Source organism: Lissotriton helveticus, chromosome 8 (assembly GCF_964261635.1).
Source record: "Lissotriton helveticus chromosome 8, aLisHel1.1, whole genome shotgun sequence".
Lineage (NCBI taxonomy): Eukaryota > Metazoa > Chordata > Amphibia > Caudata > Salamandridae > Lissotriton > Lissotriton helveticus.
Window position 1 is genome coordinate 418,077,315 of NC_136069.1, and position 21,725 is coordinate 418,099,039.

At 46.1% G+C, this 21,725-nt stretch overlaps 1 protein-coding gene across 1 annotated transcript in view; it reads right to left on the minus strand.

The window, feature by feature from the left end:
• Positions 1-21,725, minus strand: part of LOC144772734 (serine/threonine-protein kinase Nek3-like) — a 263,235-nt gene that overhangs the window by 153,910 nt on the left and 87,600 nt on the right. Inside the window, exon 5 of the mRNA XM_078657269.1 lies at positions 8,075-8,158. Within this exon, the coding sequence (XP_078513395.1) occupies positions 8,075-8,158 (84 nt within the window). The remainder of the gene's footprint in view (positions 1-8,074; positions 8,159-21,725) is intronic.

The window sequence follows — 21,725 nt, forward strand, 5'->3', positions numbered from 1 at the left end:
ACACGTTGCACAAAGTGAACCTGCGCCGTCCCGCATATACCGTAACCTTGAGGAAGCGCCCATCCCCACTCTTATAGGGTCTGGAGTTTCCCCGCCTGAAGCCAGCTCTGCATAGTATGGCCACCCCCGCAGTTTTAGTGTCCGCTGCCGCCCAAAACTGAAGGGGTTACTTGGGGTGGGCCATGCGGTGTGTGTCCCCCTGCAGTAGGTGGGTTTCCTGAAGATAAATAATGTCGGGATGCTGTTGGAGGAGATAGCGCCAAACCTGCTTGCGCTTATTAGGGGAGTTCAGGCCCTTAACGTTAAGTGATAAAACCTTCAGGGTACTAGGTATAGTCGCAGCCATAGCAAATGTCGAGCAGGAACCGCCCACGCACCCTGCTCCCACCAGCGCAGGAAAAGGTGACCGTAGGAGTCTGCCAAAGGAACCGCCACCCCCACCCAGGTGACAGCCGCCACCCCAACTCCACCCCTCCACCCGCCAGACCAGAGGAAAGGGACAGAGAGGAAGGCCAAAGAAAGGAAAGCAAAGGAGACGAGAAGAAGAGAAAGAGAGGGAGAGAGGAAACAGCAGGAGGCCAAACACGCCTCAGATGTACCAAGGGCAACAAAGGCCAACAGGGCCATTTCGGACTACCCCAGTCACCAGGCGTCCTCTACCCAAGGGTTTGGACGCACTTAGGAATGTCACTCCCTATGGGGCAGCACAGGGGGTACCCACAGGCAGGATAGGAAACCTCGGCCCCAGTAGCCCCGCTGCTCGAACCAGAATCAGGGGCACCCCATAGCTGGGCGGAGCATTTGGGCACTTCAACGGCCATCACTCAGCCCCTCATGGCGAACCAGTCATTGTAATTCGAGTAGAGCCCCAACAGGCCCAGGCCCGCCACGGGAGCAGCACCGGGGGGGCCCGCACGTTGAAGTCAGGGGCAGTGGAGTCCCCAAGCATAGGCCAGGACATGACGTCACGGGGGCGTAGATCGCCTGTGTCACAAGGGGGCTGGTGTTCCGGCCGGCGACAGCACCAAGGTGCGGGAGTCCAGGCATCACATGGGGCGTCTGTGCAGGCAGAGTGCCAATACAGTATTGCGTGGTGTTAGGCAAAGGAGCGTCCCATAGCGCCAGAAGGAGTCACGGAAGAGTATGTCCCGACATGGCCCAGGTCATGGGGTGGGTGGATGGGAGGTCTGGCCATCACGGTCGCCCTCAAGGGAGCGGATGTGCGCTATGATGTCCTGCTTGGCCTGCGACGCGGATTTCTCATCTACTGGTGGGGATCGACGGTGTCGCCGGACCCTGGTCCAGTCCAGGCGAACAGGGACTCTCAACTGATGACGTGATCTTGAAGGGCTGTGGGCCGGCGATTCCGGCATCCTGAGGAGTTGCGCAGCCTCCTGATAGGACCGGAGGACCCTGTGCTTGTCCTCCCAGCGAAAGATGAGGGCAAAGGGGTGGCCCCACTGGTAAGCAATGTTGAGAGCCCTCAACTTCTCCGTCACCGGCCGAAAAGTTCTCCGCCGACGCAGGGTGTTAGGAGCCAGGTCCTGAAAAGTCTGTATTTTATGGCCTCCGTAGGTGAGGTTGGGCTTGTCCCGGGGTGCTTTCAAGATGGCTTCCTTCTCCGTAAAGTAATGCACCCGCGTCAGGATGTCTGGAAGGGGGCCCGCCCTACCCGCCGGTCCGTACACCTGATGGGCACGATCCAAAGTCGGGGGGGGAGGCATCCTCGTCCCCCCACAACTCGTGTAGCAGCTGCGCCACGTAGGTCAGAATGTCCGTCCCTTCCTCATCAAGCGGAACACCACGGATTCGGAGGTTATTCCGGCGGCTTCTGTTCTCAAGGTCCTCCTGCTTAAGCTGCAGTTCAATGTTTTGCTCTTCCAGGGCCGCCACTCTCTGACACAGCTGTTCCTGGTCTTCCGTGCGCGCATCGACTAGCTTCTCCAAGCCGTCCACTCTGTCGCCCAGCTCGGTGACCTCCTTGCGCATCTCCTTAACGCATGTTTGCACTTCCGTGCGCAAGGAGCCTATCTCCGTCTTAAGGTCAGACATGAAGGAGGCCATAAAGGCCTGAGTCACCGGCGGCGAGTCCGCAGACAGCGACGAGGGGTCGTTAGTGGGCGCCGTCGCCCCAGTCTTGCCCCACATAGCCATCACCGACGTGCCTTTAGCCGTCGTCGCCGGTTCCTGCTTGCCTCCTTTGGACCGTGTCATCGTCGGGCCTGCAGTTGAGAGCCACGTGCTCGTGCCCCCAGGTGGCAGCAGTTCAGTGACCAGTGACAAGGGCCCCCGTCCACCACAGGCCCAGGTGGAAGGCCCGCCAAGGGCGCCCTCAGGCAATGCAGGCAGAAGACAGGGCCAAGCAGTATAGAGCGGAGGTTAAGGCGCCGCACTCGGGGTAGAGAGGCGGGAAGCGGGGAGACAAGATGCGAGAGCACACACAGTTCGAAAAAGCAATGCCCCAAGTGATGCAGCGTCCCCAGCACCGCAACAAGAAGAGGCAGCCCGCTCTAGTAGGCCGAGGGAGGGACCTCCCCACCCTCGAGGGCCCGGGTCTAAAGGCGCCGGCAGTCTCCCCGGCCAGCCCCCCCACCCAGGCAGTCCAAGGTCACTCCACCGCACCAAGGGCAAGGTCTCCAAGTGGCAAAGTGCAGGGCAACTCCCAGCGGCAGGCAGCACCTCCCTCCACCGTCCGATAGCACCCAGCAACAGTTCCAGGTGTCTGCAGGTCCCCTGCACCCCCCCTAAATTTTACGCCACCAGTCGGGGAGGGCAGGCTGCAACTAGGTGAGGCCTAGATGGATGTGATGGTGCGCCGCCGCTGTTGTCAGAATGAGGCACACCAGCCGGGGGAGCAGCGCAAGCTCCAGGGGGCCCGGTCCGATTCGCACCTCCCTCGAGGAGGGCTCGCAGTCCCCCACCGCTTCCCACCTTACAGGCCGCTTCTCAAGGCCCCCAGCCGAGCCAGTCCGCCGCAGCCCCCCGCCTCCAAGACTCATGGGAGGGTGGCCAGTAGTCAGTCAAGGGCTTGGGGACTCTCAGCGTTCCCCGCTCTAGCGGGTCGCAGGGTTCCAACTCTCCCTCGCCGGGCGCAGCTGCCAGACCAGGCCCCATTTCGCAAGGGGGGAGGGGCGCAGGGCGGCAGGCCGAAGCCCGCCAGGGACACCAGGAGCGAGGGGGCGCCCCTCACATGCAGCCACACCCCCTGCAGCCCCCAGCGGGTGCACCTCACCTCCGCACTCGCACCAGTGCCTCAGGGCTCCGCAACCACGCAGTGATGCCACCGCCAGTCACGTCTTCCACGGCAGGTAGGAGTCTAAGATGGCGGCCGTAACGGCGCTTCAGGCCCGTCTCGTCGCTGCAGCGTCGCGTCCCCCCGGCAGTCCAGCGCCTAGGGCATCTGTTCCTTCGGGCCTCTCCGCCCGCCTCCGGGAGCGTCCGACTCTGGGCTCGATGTGCGGCTGTACCGCGATCCCCCGGCAGGCCGCCACCAGGATTCCCCGCTCCAGCAGGCCTCTCCCCCGTTCACGGGGGAGCCCGCCTCCAAGTCCGGCGCCCGCTTCAGCCACGGGACTGCGATGCCTCCTCCGGCCCGGACCACCGTCCGCTGTACCAGGCTTCTGCTCCGCAGCGCAAGATCAGAGCCCACGCCGCTTTGTGGATCTGTAGAGTGTCACCCTGGAGAGGCAGTCCGGGCTTGGGGGAAAGGGACCGCCGCCGGCCCCTCAGTCAAGATGGCGGGCGCGACTGCCCGCCAGAGCCCCGCCGTCACACCACCGCTTCGCTGACAGCTCTCGAGGGTCCTGTCACCGCTCACCCAGCGCCCCACTCAGCCAGGGATCTCTCTCAGCCCTGGGGTGGGCGAGCAGCCCTCAAACTCCGCGCAAAATAGCTTATATAGGCAGCAGGGCACCGGAGCTCATCGGAGTCACAGCTTACTCCATTGCCGCTGAAGCCACGCCTCAGGTTTAGTTTTTTAAAAAGATGTGCAGAGAAGTCCTTGGTGCGTGACTGGCGAAGCCTAGTCGCTGCTAAAGTTCTCATGCAGCTTAGGTCGATAGAATTAGCGTGGAAGTGAGGCATAAACCTACCGCTATTGTCTGTGCGTCCGCTGCTGCATTTTGGTTTTATGTGAATGCAGCAGGGAATTGGCACGCAGGCAAGTGACTGCCCCCTTTGACCCGGAAGTCAGCTGAAGTGCTTCTGGTTTAGCCAGCCCTCCACAACAAACTGCACCAGCCGCGGCGGAACAGGGCATAGAACCCAAACGGCGTTGGTAAGTGCCCTGGGTAAGTTAGTACCATATTCTAGGGACTTACAGGGGTATACCAGTAGCCAACTGTGGAAGTACAGAAGTACTTACCATGTCAAATTTAGGGAGGAAACACAGTGACTGGGGTCCTGATTATCAGGATCCCAGTCACACAAGTCAAAGAAAAGATAATGGACCAGATGTAGGTCGCCAAATACCGGTCGGTAACGACCGATTTCGGCCGTTACCGACCGGTATTTGGGATTTGACATGTAGGTGGCCTTAATGTTACAGAATCGGTATATTTACCGATTCGGTAAATTTACAGAATCGGTAAAATACCGAATCGGTAAATTTACCGATACTGTAAATCAATATGTAGGTGGCACTGTAATCAGTGCCACAGGCCCTTACCGAATCGTTATTTACCATGGAATACTATTCCATGGTAAATAACGAATTCCAGTGTACATGCACATCTGTGCATGTACACCTGTGCCATGTGGCACACAGACATGCCCTAAGGGCATGTATGTGTGTCACATGGTGCACAAGCCAGAAACAGGGGTGCAACAGGGTGTCAAAGTGACACCCTGTCCCCCTTGTAAAATCGGTAATTTTACCGATTCAGTAATTACCGAATCGGTATTTGCTATTGAATCCTATGGGCTTTAAGGCCCATAGGAATCAATGGCAAATACCGATTCGGTAATTACCGAATCGGTAATTACCGAATCTTACCGATTCTGTATTTTTACCGAATTTTTTACCTACATAGCAATTACCGAATAGTAAATACCGAATCAGTAAAATTCGGTATTTACCATTTGGTAATTTGCTATTACCTACATCTAGGCCATTGACATTAGCAAAAAGTGGGGGTAACCATGAAAGCAAATCCTACTTTCCGACACAATGTTGCAAATATATTATTAAAGGTTAGTGTGGTAGCATTGTGCCATTTATAAACAGCACATTTTCTATAAAAAATGCCACAAAGTTTGCACTGACATTTAGTTTAACTGATAAAACTATAAAGCACGCACACAATGTGTGACAATCAGGTTTCAACAAATACTTATCATTTGCACATCAACATGTAAAGTGTCTTGATATCTATTCTATTTAAATCCTTGCTTCCATCACATTTCAGAATTACTACAAAAAGCGCTTGTTTTGTGTTTTTCTAACTGCTGATATATTATGTAATATTTGTACAGTTGATTTACAGATATTTAAATGTTGTATGTTACAAAAAAACTAACACCCTACAGCCTTTTCTTTTACACTGTCGACTCGATACATCGATCTCTATGAATCAGGCTATATCTTCTGATAAATTGCTCCTATTTGAACTTTGTCTTTGAAAGCACAGCAAATTATACACGATGAGTAAAAATGTAAAGGCATCTTTATAACTCATTCACCTTCTGAACTCCAGTATGGAATGGGGGTAGAAACCAGAGGATTCATCTCCCACCGTTCACCTCAGAGTTCAAGAAGATCATCTGCGGAGTCCCCCCAGGCTCGTCCCTCAGCCCCACCCTCTTCAACACCTACATGACCCCCAGGCTAACACTGTCAGATCTTACAGACTCTACATCATCTCCTACGCGGCCGACACCCAGGTCATCCTCTCACTGTCCGAAGACCCCTCCACCACCATAGCCAACATCCACAGATGCATGGTGAACTTCGCTGACTGGATGAAGAACAACTGTCTTAAACTCAACACTGACAAGAAGGAAGTCCTCATCTTTGGGAATAACACCTAGCCATGGAATGACGCATCGTGGCCTATGGAACTCAACCCACCCCTGCCCGACAACGCCAGCAACCTCAGCATTTTCGTGGACAGCTATCTATGAAGAAACAAGTTGACGCAGCCTCATCAGCCTGCTTCCACGCTGTTTGCAAGCTCCACAAAAACACAAGAAGGACCATCATGCCAGCCCTCGTCACCAGCAGACTGGACTACAGAAACACACTTTACGTAGGAATCACTGCACACCTCCTAAAAAGACTCCAGGCAATACAATCTCAGCAGAAAGACTCATCCTCAACTTCCCCAGAAGTACCCACGTCATACCCCACCTCAAGAAACTTCACTGGCTCCCCATCTAGAAGAGATGCCAGTTAAAAGATGCTGCCCCATGCTTATAAGGCCCTGCACAATAAAGGACCAGCGTACATCAAAAAATGCCTGACCTTCCACCAACCGACCAGACACCTTCGATCTGCCTCCCACTCCCTCGCTGACACCCGTCAGATCTGCTGAACCAACAGCAGAGGATGCTCCTTCACACACATGGCGTCCAGGACGTACCTCAGGACCACGCCATTGCTCCAGAAGTTTAAGAGAGAATTCCAGACCTGGATGTGCAAAAGAGCAACCACACAGCAACCAACTTATCCAGCGCCTCAAGACCTCCATGGGTGATTTGCTGCACTCTATAAATGTTTGAGTGATCAATGGTTATTTTGGAGGTGCTAAAGCCCCCTGCATCCTTACTTCCAACACCTAAATTGGAAAGTCTCTCCCCATTCTCCTACCCATTGTTCTCACCATGCTCCAGCCCCTGCCTCAAGACTGCCACTCATTGCTTGCTTAGCACTTCGGTCCTGGAGGATCTCCAGCGACCCCATCTGTAAAGTGGGAAAGACACCGTGGCCCATCACAAACTCAGTGGCAGCCCGTAACAGCACAACGTGACCTTTAATATCGCACGCTTGCTTCTTGAGGTGCCCTCTCTGACCTGTAGCCGAGGACAAGGTCACCTTAGGGATCCCAACGACTTACATAATTTGCCCTTTCTTCATGTGAAAGGGTGAGTTGCTAATATGTTTTAATATTTTTTCAAGCTCTGATGACTTCTATAAGATGTATGTGTCTATAAGTGTAAGGATGGAGAATATTTCAATGCTTTTTTATATGTCTCTCTCCCACAGAATAACTCAACACTCAAAAGAGATAAACCACTGATTAAACAAGAACACCAGTTCACTTTGACACCCTTCAACAAGAATTGCCAGAAATAACATATAAACCTACATCAACTGTTCACATGTAACATATAAGAGACCAGTAAACGTGCTGTCTATCAGACATACAAACAGAAAGATGAGCTTTCCCCACTGCACATCTATATATGATTGGATGTAGAAACTGGATGTTAAACTGCAATAGGCTTGGCATAACAAGTGAATCAATATAAACGTGTACTGATTATCGTCCTTTTTAGAGGGAAACTTTGTAAATGTAAATAACATCAATCAGAACGATGCAACACACATGGAGGAGTGAGGGAAGTGAATGAAGTGGTGGGTCATTAGCATTGTTACTAGTTTCAAGGTGTGAGCAATGGCTTTCTGTTCATCTGAAATGTTATATTGCTTTATTTTAGCAGAGATTTGTATATGATGAGGAATTATAAATGCAATGGGTCATCATTTTTTTCTGTGTGGACCTTTAAGCTGTCGGTTTGGAGCTATCTGGGTTTAAGGCAAAAATGTAATCAAAGAATACAACAAAATGCAGTTTTAATTGAAAAGACGATGGGTGTTCCTCAATAAAAAAAATTAAACTATCCATAGTCCTCAATGCCCCACTGTCACATGCCCCACCTGAATTTCTAAGCTTCAATATCAGTGAACCCTGTGCCAACTGGTGTGTGAAACAAAATATAAGGATTTTGTGCCGGCTCTGCCACAAATGATAGATTCATCAGGTTATGCATGTCCTCGATTAAAACTAATCCGGTCATCAGTGCCTTTTTAAGTAAGGGAAAAATAGGACTTCAAAAGAAAATTGAATAAAATTACCGTGGACTTGATATCTCTATGCAACACTCGTTTACTATGAATGTGTTGTACTCCCATGCATAGCTGTACAAACCACTGGAGAATCTGAAAAAAAGAACAGTGATATGAGTAGAGGAAAATTTAACTTTGGAGGCATTTTCTGCTTATCTTAACTAAATATATATGGAAAAGAAACTAAGCAAACGAAAAAACCCACAATTAAACAGTTCCTGGGGAGGAAGACTAGGGTGACAGAACAAAAGGAATTTCAGTAGACCTTCGCATTTTGAGCCACGTGGCACAACCAGTGAACATTCTCCTAGGCTTTCTACTAGATTAAGCATTTAGCTACCTGATAACTCATCTGTTTCTAAGCTGGTTCAGGAAAATGCTCAGCAAAATATATTGAATAATTTAACATGGCAACTTAAACAGACACCATCCTTTACATCTTTCAAAAATGGTCTGAAGGTCTGCCAACCACTTAAATGTTTGGAAAATCATCCCTTTCACTTCTATACCTCCAAGCCAACTCTTATCCAATGGCCTCAGTCCTGGGATAATTTAGCTGGTCATCCAGTTACCCCTTTAACTACAGTTTCTCACACTACACTATTCCACATCCAATTTAGTAAACTGAAATGTATATTGTTCACTCAATGAACATGAAATCTGATTTCACATTATATTGTATATTTGTCAGGAGACAATTAGTACAAGTGTCCAAGACTAGCCAGGTCAGTCGGAAGAAAGAAAACATCTAACTGTAGACTGTCACATACAAAACTATCACTGTTCAGAGGGCAAAGAGCAAGACATGGGCTGGGTTGGAAGAAGTAAAAGACAAGCCTGTGGAGAGGGACTGGCAGTACGCCCTGAGTGAAAGGACTCAGGAATAGGCCCGCAGTAAGCGGGATAGGGTGGGTAGTTCAAGGTGACTTTAAGAAACTGCAGCAGGGAACTGCCCATGCCTGGCAATATGATGTTTTGTAGGGTTCCTTGTCTCGCTGCTTCCTCGCTGTTAGCATTTCTGGCACCTTTGTTTTCTCCCTTTCCCTCTTTGTGCTTCCTGTCTGTAGGTCCTGTGGCTACAGCTATTGCAATAAGGCATCTGGTGAGTCCACCTTGCCATAGACGCTACCGCCTAATGTGCTCCCGATTACGAAAACTGTCTCCTTGTACTGTCTGGGTTTTGTCAGAGGCCCATGAGGTGGAGCAAAGGGTAAGTTTGTATACTGCTTGGGATCAATGCCCAGTCCAATATAAGAGGTACCACAGCTGTGTTTTGTCTTCCTTCTCTCTCAAATCCCTTACACCATTCCCCCCACCCACAATGAGGTCTTGGTGGTGATCATCTATCTAACGGTGTTGCTCCTAGAACCCTGCTTATCCAGGAAGTAGAAAAAACAGACAGACCTATGGCTGAAGAAGGTGGGCCAGTCAATCCATCCTCATTGAGAACCACAGTGAAAGTACAGCTAATTTGGTCTTTGATTAGCATCTCTATTATTTACCTACTGAATAATTTTAGCTTTCATCTAATGAGGAAACATAGGTGACCAGAGCTTGAAGGAGGTCTACCTGGATTTCAATATATTTTTGGGTTGCCAACAACCAGCCCAAGTTGTAACCTTCAGTGCAGAGGAAGTATTTTCAAGCAGGGCAAATAAAGTAGCAATGACAGTCCTTTGACATAATGGTTCTACCTTAGATTACTTAATGAGATCATTAGTACTAACTGATAAAGAGTTCTGCAATTCCCTCTCAGCCAACAGCCCATCCAAATGGTTAAAAGAAGCAACTGATGTGGCAGAACTGAACAAACCACTGAGGACTCGGAGGACTAAATACAAGAGTTCATGCTGCTGACTAATGTACATGAGGAAGAATCTTGCTACATCCATTTATGTCCACCAACAAGGTTACTTCCTACATAACTGTAGGTGACCGAGTTAGAGCTGTCAAACTAATTTGCTGGTCTGCGCACAAATTCATCATAGTGTGTTGACTAAGTTAAGAACACAAAGTAAACTATTTCCTACCTTTGCGGTTCTGATGTGACCAGGCAATGTTCCTCGCCTCCAGACTCATGCAGGATGTCAGCACATTTTGTATTATCTGCACAAATTGTGTGGCCTACATTTATGGAATGAGCTAGCAATAGCCTAGCAGCACATTAAGTTAGCCCTTCCCTAATCTCATGGATCCCAATGTGTGGGTCTACTCTTCACTGACGGGTCCAAACACCATGACCAGGATGAACGTAACAGGGTGAAGAGCAGGGAGAAGCGCAAATTGTAGCGGAAAGATCAATAATGCAAGCTTATGTGGTGTCTCTGCAGTCTTTCCCTCAGAACCATGTTTGCCTTATACCTCCATGAGGCTTTTGTTTATATCATGAGCCGCCAGCGGCTCAGCAGCACACCAAGCTTCCTAAGCACTGACTTCCTAATGTTTGAGTCTTCACTGCCCAGAATGAACACTACATACATAAAACATCCGGCATGGAGTCTTAAAAGTACACTGAATATGGCTCACTTTATTTCCTTGAATATCACTTTGAGATCTGGGTCCTATGAGAAGATTGGTTCTCTTCGGAATCTAAAACAAAACTGCAGATAGTTTGGATTTTATTGTGAATAGAAAGGTAAATTTTTCTCAAGGGGGGGGGCACGAAGTCCCTCATTGCCCCTTGAAGTATTAAAGACTTCAGACATACGTGTGACTCCCTGCTTTTATTGAGAAGGAATCTTCTTCAGTGGCTTTGACAATGGTCAAAAGTCGGATGTGCATCAGGCGCATAGCATAATGTGTTCTTCAAGGGTCTATCACATTTTTTGTCTCTATCACTTTCCCTCCCTACCTGTCTTTCTCCCCACAATGGATTTATACAGGGGCTCACAGATACTTCTGCCAGCATAAAGGAAGGTGCAACAGGAAGAGTAATGTGAAATCCATTTGTGATTGGACATGAGGCTTCTCCAAATTTTTAGGAGCCTCTGTAGGCCAGGCTACAGCCATTCTTTGTGTACTTTCTGGTACCCCTCAAGAGCAGCACCTCTTATTAAAAAGATGTTAATAAGTGCATCCACAGCTTCCTTTTGGAAGAGGGTCCCCGGAGTGTCACTATGTGCCTTAATTAAAGGAACACCATGGGGGAAAGCTAATTCCGTACCACAATAGAGGTGAATAACATACAGGCCCCAATTACGAGGTGCAAGATCCTGGGCACATTTATCACATTGTAAATTTACATGCAAATACCATTACCATGTGCAAGTACTTCATAATTATGAGATAAACCCAATGGGATAGGGAATTATCATGTTGCGCTCGTTTTCCTGGCTGTTAACCACACAGAATTACATAGGGCTTGCTACAAACATTTACCACTTGCTGTAAGCCAGTGGTAAGTGTGTTCTGTGCAGGGTGGGGATGAGGAAGGGAGGTGGAGGGGAGTAGGGCAGAAAAGGGGAAACATTTTTCAATATTTTTCCCCTGTTCAAAGAAAACAAAAAACAACAACAAAAAATAAATAAATATATATATATATATATATATATAATATATATATATATATATATGTATATATATATATATATATATATATATATATATATATATATATATATATATATATATATATATCCAACCATACCAGGGTCCTTGTTTAGTAATAACGCCTCACAAAGGTTAGTTTTCAAAGCCCGCTTTAATGGAATACAGCCCGCCAGCAGGCGCAGTTTCAGAGTTCTCAATGTCCGTGTAACAAACGCCAGACGCGTTTCAGGTGAAGTACCTTTCTTCAGTGGCGTAGATAGGCAAATGCTGGCTGAGGGCGCTCACTGGGAAGCACTTCGTATTCATCCCCTGCTCAGGTAGGTGTGGCCTCATGCGAGGCATGCTGGGTGATGTAGTCCTTCCCTAGTATTACCACCGTGGGCGTGACCCCCACGCCAGCGCGGTGAGCCTTAATAAACGGGAGTCTTCTTGCCCGCACCTGCCTTGCTTTGTTGGCTGCAAACTGGAGCAACGGAGCTGGAATCCCCTGTTGATTTCAGTCTCGGGCTGTATTCCATTAAAGCGGGCTTTGAAAACTAACCTTTGTGAGGCGTTATTACTAAACAAGGACCCTGGTATGGTTGGATATATATATATATATATATATATATATATATATATACATATATATTCGCTGAAAAAACCATAGGTTTCACACCAGTTATAGTTTGCTGGAAATTTTACTCGCATAAAACCATTGAAATTCCCACGTTATAGTTAGTTGGACTCACTATAACTTGGGCGTGCAATGCACTGCTGATGACGTCACATATTACATCACTCATGACATGGTCAGTGACATCACTCATGACATCATCAGCAGCAGTGCATTGCACGCGCAAGTTATAGTGAGTCCAACTAACTATAACGTGGGAATTTCAATGGTTTTATGCGAGTAAAATTTCCAGCAAACTATAACTGGTGTGAAACTTATGGTTTTTTCAGTGAATTTCATAGGTTTTTTAAATGCTAATTCCTAACTATAACTGGTGTGAAACCTATGTTTTTTTCAGTGAATTTCATAGGTTTTTTAATAGCTAATTTCTATTTTATAATGAATCCTATATTGTATATTTATGTAATACTATTTTTTATATTTATTTATTTATTTATTTATTTTGCCCTGGAGCGCTCCCGGTGCGCGTACCGGTGCGCTCACCGGTAAGCGCAGTCTCGCGGCGCGCCCTGGTGCGCGTACCGGTGAGCGTCCCGTTAGCGCTATTGCCGCGAACGAAAACATCATCGTGACGTATCACGTAGCAGCGAGATGCGTCTTATGACGCACAGCGTAAGCGCACCCGGAAGCGCCCGAGCGCTTACGATCGCGCAACGTAAGTGCCGCCGGGCGCGCCCCGGGGCGCACACCCGCGCGCGCAACGGGGCGCGCAGCGTAAGCGCGTCGGGTCATGTGACCTGAACATAACACTTTTCATTGGTTGCTAACAGTTTTTTTTTCAAAGAATGAAATCCCCACCCATTTCCTTCACTTCTTCTTTCACTTTTGTGACTGCAAGACCTGCCTTTTTGCTGTTGGATCTTTGTGGGAATAAAATCTTGGATTATCATGGCTGCCAGACCATCCAGCAGTGAAGAGGACTCCAATGAATTTCTTGATGAAGAGGCTCCTCAGCCGAAAGTAAAAGAACACTTTATTTGGAAGTTTTTTTCTATTCCTGATGACAAGAAGAAAGTAAATGCTCCAAAAGTGGAGTGCAGGATTTGTCACACTGTCCTGTCACGGGGTGACCCCACTAAGAAATATTCATTTGGTAACTCCACAATGATTCGCCATGTGGAGAGGAGGCACCCCCAGAATTTTGCCCGGGAAAGTGTCAGGGCTCTGGCACGAGAGGCTCCCAGTGATGGGGCCTCTACTTCAACCGGAGGACAAACTGCATCAGGGAGGGAGCAATCACAAGAGCAGATTCCCAACATCCAGCCTGCTTTTAATAAAGGCGTTATTAAATGCAGATATTGCGATAAGTTACTTTGCTATGGGGAACAAAGTGTTCTGCTCATGGTTCGAGCATTGGATAACTATCATCGCTGCCGTTTCCAGCCCTAATTTTGTTTTGTTTTTTTGCTCCTGTTGAGCAGTTTCCCTGTTTTTGTTTTTGTTGTAAAAAAAAGAAAAAAAGAAGAAAAAAAAAAGTTCTTTTCAGAACTACCTCCAATTCTCATCAAAGAGCTGTGTTCTTAAAAAAATATATTTATTTAATCATGCAGACCCATGGTACGCTCCCTGGTACGCTCCCCGGTACGCTCCCCGGTGCGCGTACCGGGCGCCCCCCCTGCGAAAATCGAATTATTGTTTTTTTTCCCCGCGGGGCCCTTTTATAGCCCCCACATCAAACCTAGGGGGTCAGGGGGGGTCTACCCTGCCCCCTTATGGTCATTTCCCCCTTTGTTTTTGCCACCTCTTGTGTCTCGATCCTACCGAGACACAAGATGGCGGCCGCTCCGGACTGTTTGGAATGTTGACAGACACCCGAGAGCCAATCAACTTTCCGCTCGCGTATTCGCGTAGCGCGCCGGGTGCGCGTACCGGGCCGTGCATATAGATATATATTTTTTTTTACCTAAATTACTCAAAATCCTCTGGAGCACATATCTTGAGACATAGCAAAGGCACATCGGGCTACCAGTCCCTACAATTTTGCTAAGTTTGGTGGGAATCCATTCAGCCGTTCGGGCTAAAAGTGAGTCCAACCGCCCTATGGAAATTAACATGGGGAAAACACGTTTTGGGACCCCCCTTTTATCTCGGCCCCCGCTTGACGAATCCCCCCCAAACTTTCAGGGAAGGAGCAGAGCAGAGAGGGCCATCTTCTTTGAGAAATTCGCGAAGATTCGTCCACCGGCGCCAAAGTTATTCCCAATAGAATGTTGCGGACTTCCTATGGAAAACAATCCTAACTATAACTACCTACTGGCGACCGCCAGTAGGTGTTATATATATATATGTATACCGCCAGTAGGTAATATATATATATATGTTCTCCTTCTTCGCCGGTTTTTGCAAAGCTGGAGGTGGTTTGGACAGTTATTGTGTATATATGTATATATATATATATATATATATATATATATATATATATATATATATATATATATATATATATATATATATATTACCTACTGGCAGTCGCCAGTAGGTTTATACAGTTAGGACCTAGTTACCATAGGAAATTCCGAACATTCTATTGGGAATAACTTTGGCGCCGATTGAGGGATCTGCCTGTAATTTTCCTTAGATTTTCCTCGCTGCGCTCCGCTCCTTCCCTGAAAGTTTTGGGGGGATTCGTCAAGCTGGGGCCGAGAAAAAAGGGGGGTCCCAAAACGTGTTTTCCCCATGTTAATTTCCATAGGGACATTCTGACAAGGTTACAGCTCGAACGGCTGAACGGAATTACACCAGATTTGGCAAAATGGGAGGGACTGGTATGCAGCAGTGCCTTTTGTATGTTTGGTGTAAATCCCTCCAGTAGTTTTTGAGAAAATTGAATGTGAAATGTAGCCCAATGCAATTTTCCATAGGACCTTTAGACACGGCTACAGCCCGAACGGCTGAATGGAATTACACCAAACTTGGCAAAATGGGAGGGACTGGTATGCAGCAGTGCCTTTTGTATGTTTGGTGTAAATCCCTCCAGTAGTTTTTGAGAAAATTGAATGTGAAATGTAGCCCAATGCAATTTTCCATAGGACCTTTAGACACGGCTACAGCCCGAACGGCTGAATGGAATTACACCAAACTTGGCAAAATGGTAGGGACTGGTATGAAGTAGTGCCTTTTTTATATTTGGTGAAAATTGCTCCAGTAGTGGTTGAGAAAATTGAATTTTCCCAAATTATATATCTATGGGTGGCACACCGTGAGTGCACTGTAAGCTTACTGAACTCTGTACCTTTCCGAGTATGAGCTGCATGCTGATTGGCTGCCACTGTCTGTCAACACTCCAAAACAGAAATTGTTGGAAGCCATCTTGTGTCTCGGTAGACTGAGGCACAGGAAAGCAGAAAAACAAACGTGTAGAACTCAAAAAGGGGGCAGGGTAGAAGCACCCTGACCCCCTAGGCCTGCTCAGGGGGTCCCACAAGGCCCCCCAGGCCCAAAAAAAAATATTTTTTGGGGGGGGGAAATCGCGAGGGTACTCTGTACGGTACGCGTACCGTACAGAGTACAGTAAGCTTACAGTAAGCTTACTGTACTCTGTAAGGTGCGCGTACCCCCGCGATTTTCCCCCGAAAAATATTTTTGGGGGGGCCTTGTGGGACCCCCTGAGCAGGCCTAGGGGGTCAGGGTGCTTCTACCCTGCCCCCTTCGCGTGTTTTGCACCTTTGTTTCACTGCTTTCTAGTGCCTTGGTTCTACCGAGGCACAAGATGACTGCCAACACTTCCTGGTTTGGAGTGTTGACAGACAGTGCCAGTCAATCAGCATGCCTTTCACAGGAAAGCAGCAAGCTCATTGGCTGTCAACACTTCTAACCAGGAAGTGTTGGCATTCATCTTGTGCTAGGTAGACCGAGGCACAAAAGAAGCAGAAAAACAAACGTGTAGAATGCAAAAAGGGGGCAGGGTAGAAACACCCTGACCCCCTAGGGCTGCTCAGGTGGTCCCACAAGGATATTAACATATTTAAATGTTATCCGCTAATAGAATTAGCATTTAAAAAACCTTGCAAATTCACTGAAAAAACCAAAGGTTTCACGCCTTATATAGTTAGGAATTAGCATTTAAAAAACCTTGCAAATTCACTGAAAAAACCATAGGTTTCAGGCCTTATATAGTTAGGAATTAGCATATAAAAAACCTTTGAAATTCACTTAAAAAACCATAGGTTTCAGGCCTTATATAGTTAGGAATTAGCATTTAAAAAACCATTGAAATTGCTCCTATATAGTTAGTTGTACTAACTATATTTCGCGCACCCGTAATCCACTGCTGATGATGTCACATATTACATAATTCATGACATGGTCATGAATGATGTAATATGTATCATATATACACGTTACGGAGGTGAGCTGTCCCCGTTCACGGTACCCACTCGTTGGCAAGAGGTCGTGCCCCAACAGCTAAATACGCTTTTTGTTCCGTGGAGGAAATTTGGCTAGACCCCCTGGTCCGAAGAAAACAACCATGAGGAGTATTGGATGAAGACGCGCCAACGGCTGGTCTGATAGGCGAGCTGAAAGCGGGTGTCGTCCAATCGCAACGGTGGTGTCATTCCGGGAGTTCCAGGTAACGAGTGCAAGGCATAAGGCAGTAAGAAGACCGATATCGGCGTTTGTCATCGGTGCGATAAAGTAAAATCCTCTCGCAATCACCATGTCAGCGAGTTTGGAGAGAGAGCGTGAAGACGCGGCAGAAGCGCTGTTTAACAATGTACAGAAGAACGCTTTGAATGCTACCGCGGTTATCAGTCAACCCAACAGTGTGCAACTCAATGCGAAACAGTTACTTAAGACCCTTGAAAAAAAGACTAAGTCAGAAATCACGAAATGGTGGGAGCACAAATCGCTCACCAAATACGTGGAGGCTGGCAGGATTCCATGTGGTCTACGGATCATGTTGGCGCCTAGTTTCGAAGACCCCAACCCGGCAATGTTGAAAAAATGGGGCGAGTTGAATCTGGATGCCTCAATGAACCTGGTGAAAGTTCTCATTGAATATGCTGTGATAGACCGGGAAAAACTATTGGAGGAGATTAAAAGTCTGAATGACCAATTGGATGCTATCACCGACCCTGATACTAAATCATTGATAGCGACAACGCGCAAGGAGATAAGCGAACGGCTTCATAAACATGAGGAGCGCATCAAAATTAGAAAAATTCACAAGTTTGCGAGAGACTTGAACGATTATACAACTGGCCAGATATACACATTTTCCCGCAAATTTGATAAAGCGAGGCAATCCAAATTGACCAAGCAAACGGTCACGGGTGGTGGTGTGGCGAGAACCAACCCAGTGGATGAACAAGGCGAAAACTCTGATGCGGAATCACTCTCTTTGGCCAGTACTTCGAGTACATCGCTTTCAGATCTCAGCAATGCAGAAGGAGGTCAAATGGGTAGAATCCTAAACCTTGCGGAAGAGATTGATTTTTTAGTGGAGGACCGGTTGCAAACATTGCGTCCCAGAGTACGAAAGAATCACAATGCAAAAGGCGCAATGCAAAACGTCACGCAAGACGAAAAAAACGAAAAGCCTCAGCAGCATCAACAAAAAAAGAAGAGGCAATGGTACAACAAAAGAAAATAGCAAGGGACTGTACCATCATGAATCTCACCAATGTGGTCCTATCAACTGCTGAAAAACAACTTTTAGCACTAGGATTAAACTTTTGTCCTGAGAGTTCGTTTAATTATACTAGCACCAGAGCGGATGTATTTAAGTTTATTCGCAAACTGAAACTCAAGAAATTCTTTTCATCAAAACCGGAGACCAAGGAAAAGGAAAAGACTGCCAAACGAACGGTAAAATCTGTTGGCATTGTAACAGCGCCAGCAGCACGAGATGCTAGATTGCTTCTGACCCTATGTGACCTGGGAGACTCCGGGAACTCTACCACAAATGATGATGCTGCCCCATCCACGCAACGCAAACTTCTCAATGTGGACATCTGTCAGAAAGGAGCTGGTGACAGCCCGTTTAAACCGGTAAGCACGTTTTTGCCTGTAATGCCAAAAGATGCGGTAGACATTTACCATGAATGTGTCATAGAAGATCTTAAAAAATTAAACCGCACAGTACAGGCGCAAACTCATAAAAACAATGCCATGGTGAATCAATATAACATGTTAATGAAAAAACGGAGTCAGAATCAAGAAGTGGTGATCAACAAATCTGATAAAGGTGGAAATATTGTGTTATGGAATAAGGAAGAATACATTGTAGAAGCCATGAGACAATTAAATGACACCTCTTGTTATGATAGATCAAATGGAATGGCATACAAGCGAGCAAAGGATGGTGTTAAAAAGATGTTAATGTCATACAAAAGAAACAATTTGATCTCACAAACTGAATTTGATTTTTTACATGTTGAACATCTGATAATATCAATCTTATATCTGATTCCAAAAATACACAAGCAGAAAGTCCCAACACCTGGCCGACCTATCATTGCTGCCATTAACAGTGTAGGAGAGAATATTTCAAGCTATATTGATTTTTTCCTACAAGACATTGTTAAAAACCTACCGAGTTTTATTAAGGATACAGGTGATTTCCTGAAGAAATTGTCCACTATCACGTGGCAAGAGAACTGGTGTCTAATCACTCTAGACATAGAGTCTTTATATACGTCAATAGACCATTCGAAGGGTTTAGAAGCTATCCGACACTACCTGGGTCTACGATCCTGTGAATACTATGCTCACAACAAAATGTTATGTGAATTAATACATTGGTGCTTGCATAACAATTACTTCATGTTTGCTAAAAGTATATGGAGACAAGTCCGGGGTGTGGCAATGGGATCGTGCTTCTCCCCCAGCTACGCGTGTCTCCACGTGGGCTGGTGGGAGGAGCGCGGTCTCGTTGGCACACCAGGATTTCAGCATGTGCAATACTGGAAACGGTTTATAGATGATGTTTTCTGCATATGGGAAGGGGATAAGGCAAGTGCTCAGGTTTTTGTTGATGCACTTAATAATAACCAAGAGAATCTTTTCTTCACCTCCAACATCAGTAAGGTACATGCAGATTTTCTAGATGTTCATCTAACTATTGAAAATAATGCTGTAACCACTTCACTTTTTCGTAAACCGACTGCTGGAAACAGCATATTACATGCCAGTAGTAACCATCCGCAACATGTTATCAATAATGTCCCATATGGAGAACTGGTGCGGGTGAAACGAATAAGCAGCACCTCTGAGATATTTGAACAAGAAGCTCGAAATACAATTGACAGACTCAAAGCCAGAGGGTACAGTGATAAGGTTTTGAATAGTGCTCTGAGACGCTGCCGTGAAAAAACTAGGGAGTCACTACTCAGATCTGAAGCACCAGAACCGACATTAGAAAACAACACCCCTCGCCTGATTCTAACCTATAGCAAGCAAGAAAGACAAATCAGGTCTATTGTTAGAAAACACTGGCCAGTTTTGATGACAGATGGTTTTTATAGCGAGTTACTACAAGGTACTCCAACAATAACCTACAAAAAATCATACAGCATGCACAACAGTCTAGTGAAAACCAGTCCGGAGTCAGGTAGTGGCAGTACCTGGCTCAAATACAAAGGTTTTTTCAAATGCTCCTCCTGTAGGGCGTGCAAGTTTGGTGTAAACACCACCCACTATAGCACGCCTTTCTGCCCCACTAGAAAGACTATTCGAGGTAATTACAATTGTCACAGTGAGTTTGCAATATATGTCCTGACGTGCACCTGCGGCCTGCGTTATGTGGGCAGTACCAAGTTGCAGGTGCATGTCAGGATCTTGCAACACCTACGTGCAATAGTAAACAATGACAACACATACCCGGTAGCACGCCACTTCAAATCAACTCATAACAATGATTTGTCTAAGTTGACATATTTTGTCATAGATGTGGTGGCTCCTCTTACTCGGGGAGGAGATAGAGAGGGACTCTTAAGGAAAAGAGAAACAGAATATATAGTGGAGCTGGATAGCAAATATCCTAATGGACTGAACACGACTGAAGACTTACATCATTTGTTATAACCATTCACATGTTTTACGTTATGTTGTGTACAATACAGGAAAAGTCTATAAGAAACATGAAATGAATCCTTATGTGGATTTTTGTTTTTTATGTCTTATTTTTTAAGGATCTTCTGGACGTACACACTCTGTATGAAATACAGGAACATTAACTGCATCAAGTAGCACCATGGGGGAACTAGTTGTGAAATTACTTCTTTTTTGAAAATGAAATTGATAACGAGCTGAGTAATTGTCAAACTCTCATCCAATGATCATGTAAAATTTATAGAACATTCACTTTTTTGTTATTTGCAAACGCAAAGGTTTTTTATTGGCACTTTGTTGGTTTTTTCAATTATCTAGTATCACTTATTATTTTTTGCCACTTAGGGTGTGAGGATGGGCAATGGGGGAACTGTCAATATATTAAATCCATGAATTTTTTATCTTGTATATCTATTCTATAAACCAGTTTAATTAATAGTTTAGACTATTCCGGCATATAAGTCAGGAAATTTGGACGGTCATATTTGTAGATGTTGTATATAGTTGTATAGAGATACATCATATGTTAATATATGTATATGGAAATTTATATATTTTTCTATTTGTATATACATTGTTTCAAAAATCATTATTTTCTTGCTAAGATTTCAATGAGATGTCAACATATTTTATATATGACTGTAGAGACGAGGAGTGGTATATAAGATCAATGTGGGTTTTTGCATTCATGCAGTTATATTGTTTTCCTTGCCTTTCAAGTTAAGTGTAGTGATGGTGGGTGCTGTGATTAGTAGCATAGAGAAATATTTTTTCTATGTCTATGCACCATGTGATTCACTTAGGAGGTGGAGCACTGCAATGTAAAAAAATGTATTTAAATGTGTGCTGACCAGGTGTATGGTGTGTGATCAAGAGCACTAGTTGCTCGAAACGCGTCGCCTGAGAGGTTGAAATAAATCTCCCTGACTGCAGCCTGTGGTCCGTGTCTTCTTTTGCAGGAGCTTGCGCTGATTGAAGACTTGGTTTTATATATATATATATATATATATATATATATATATATATATATATATATATATATATATATATATATATATATATATATATATCTTTGCTGCTACTGCAGCCAAAGTCTCAGGCGAATTTTGCAGCCAGTTTCTTCTGCTATAAAATCTAGTCAGGTTTTTTTACACTCAGAAAAACCAGGTGTGGAAACACCTACAACACATAATCAGGTGGAACAAAATAAATACATGACGGAATGCAACGTTTCGCCTCACTTGTAATAGGGCCCTAAATGGGCAGCCTTCCCTGTGTGCTTGATCCTGTAGTGGTGCAAGGACATGGGTAAAAGGGAACTTCTTAAAATGCATGGGGGCATGCCCGTGTGCAAATTAGTTAAATACTGTGCATTTGAAGTGT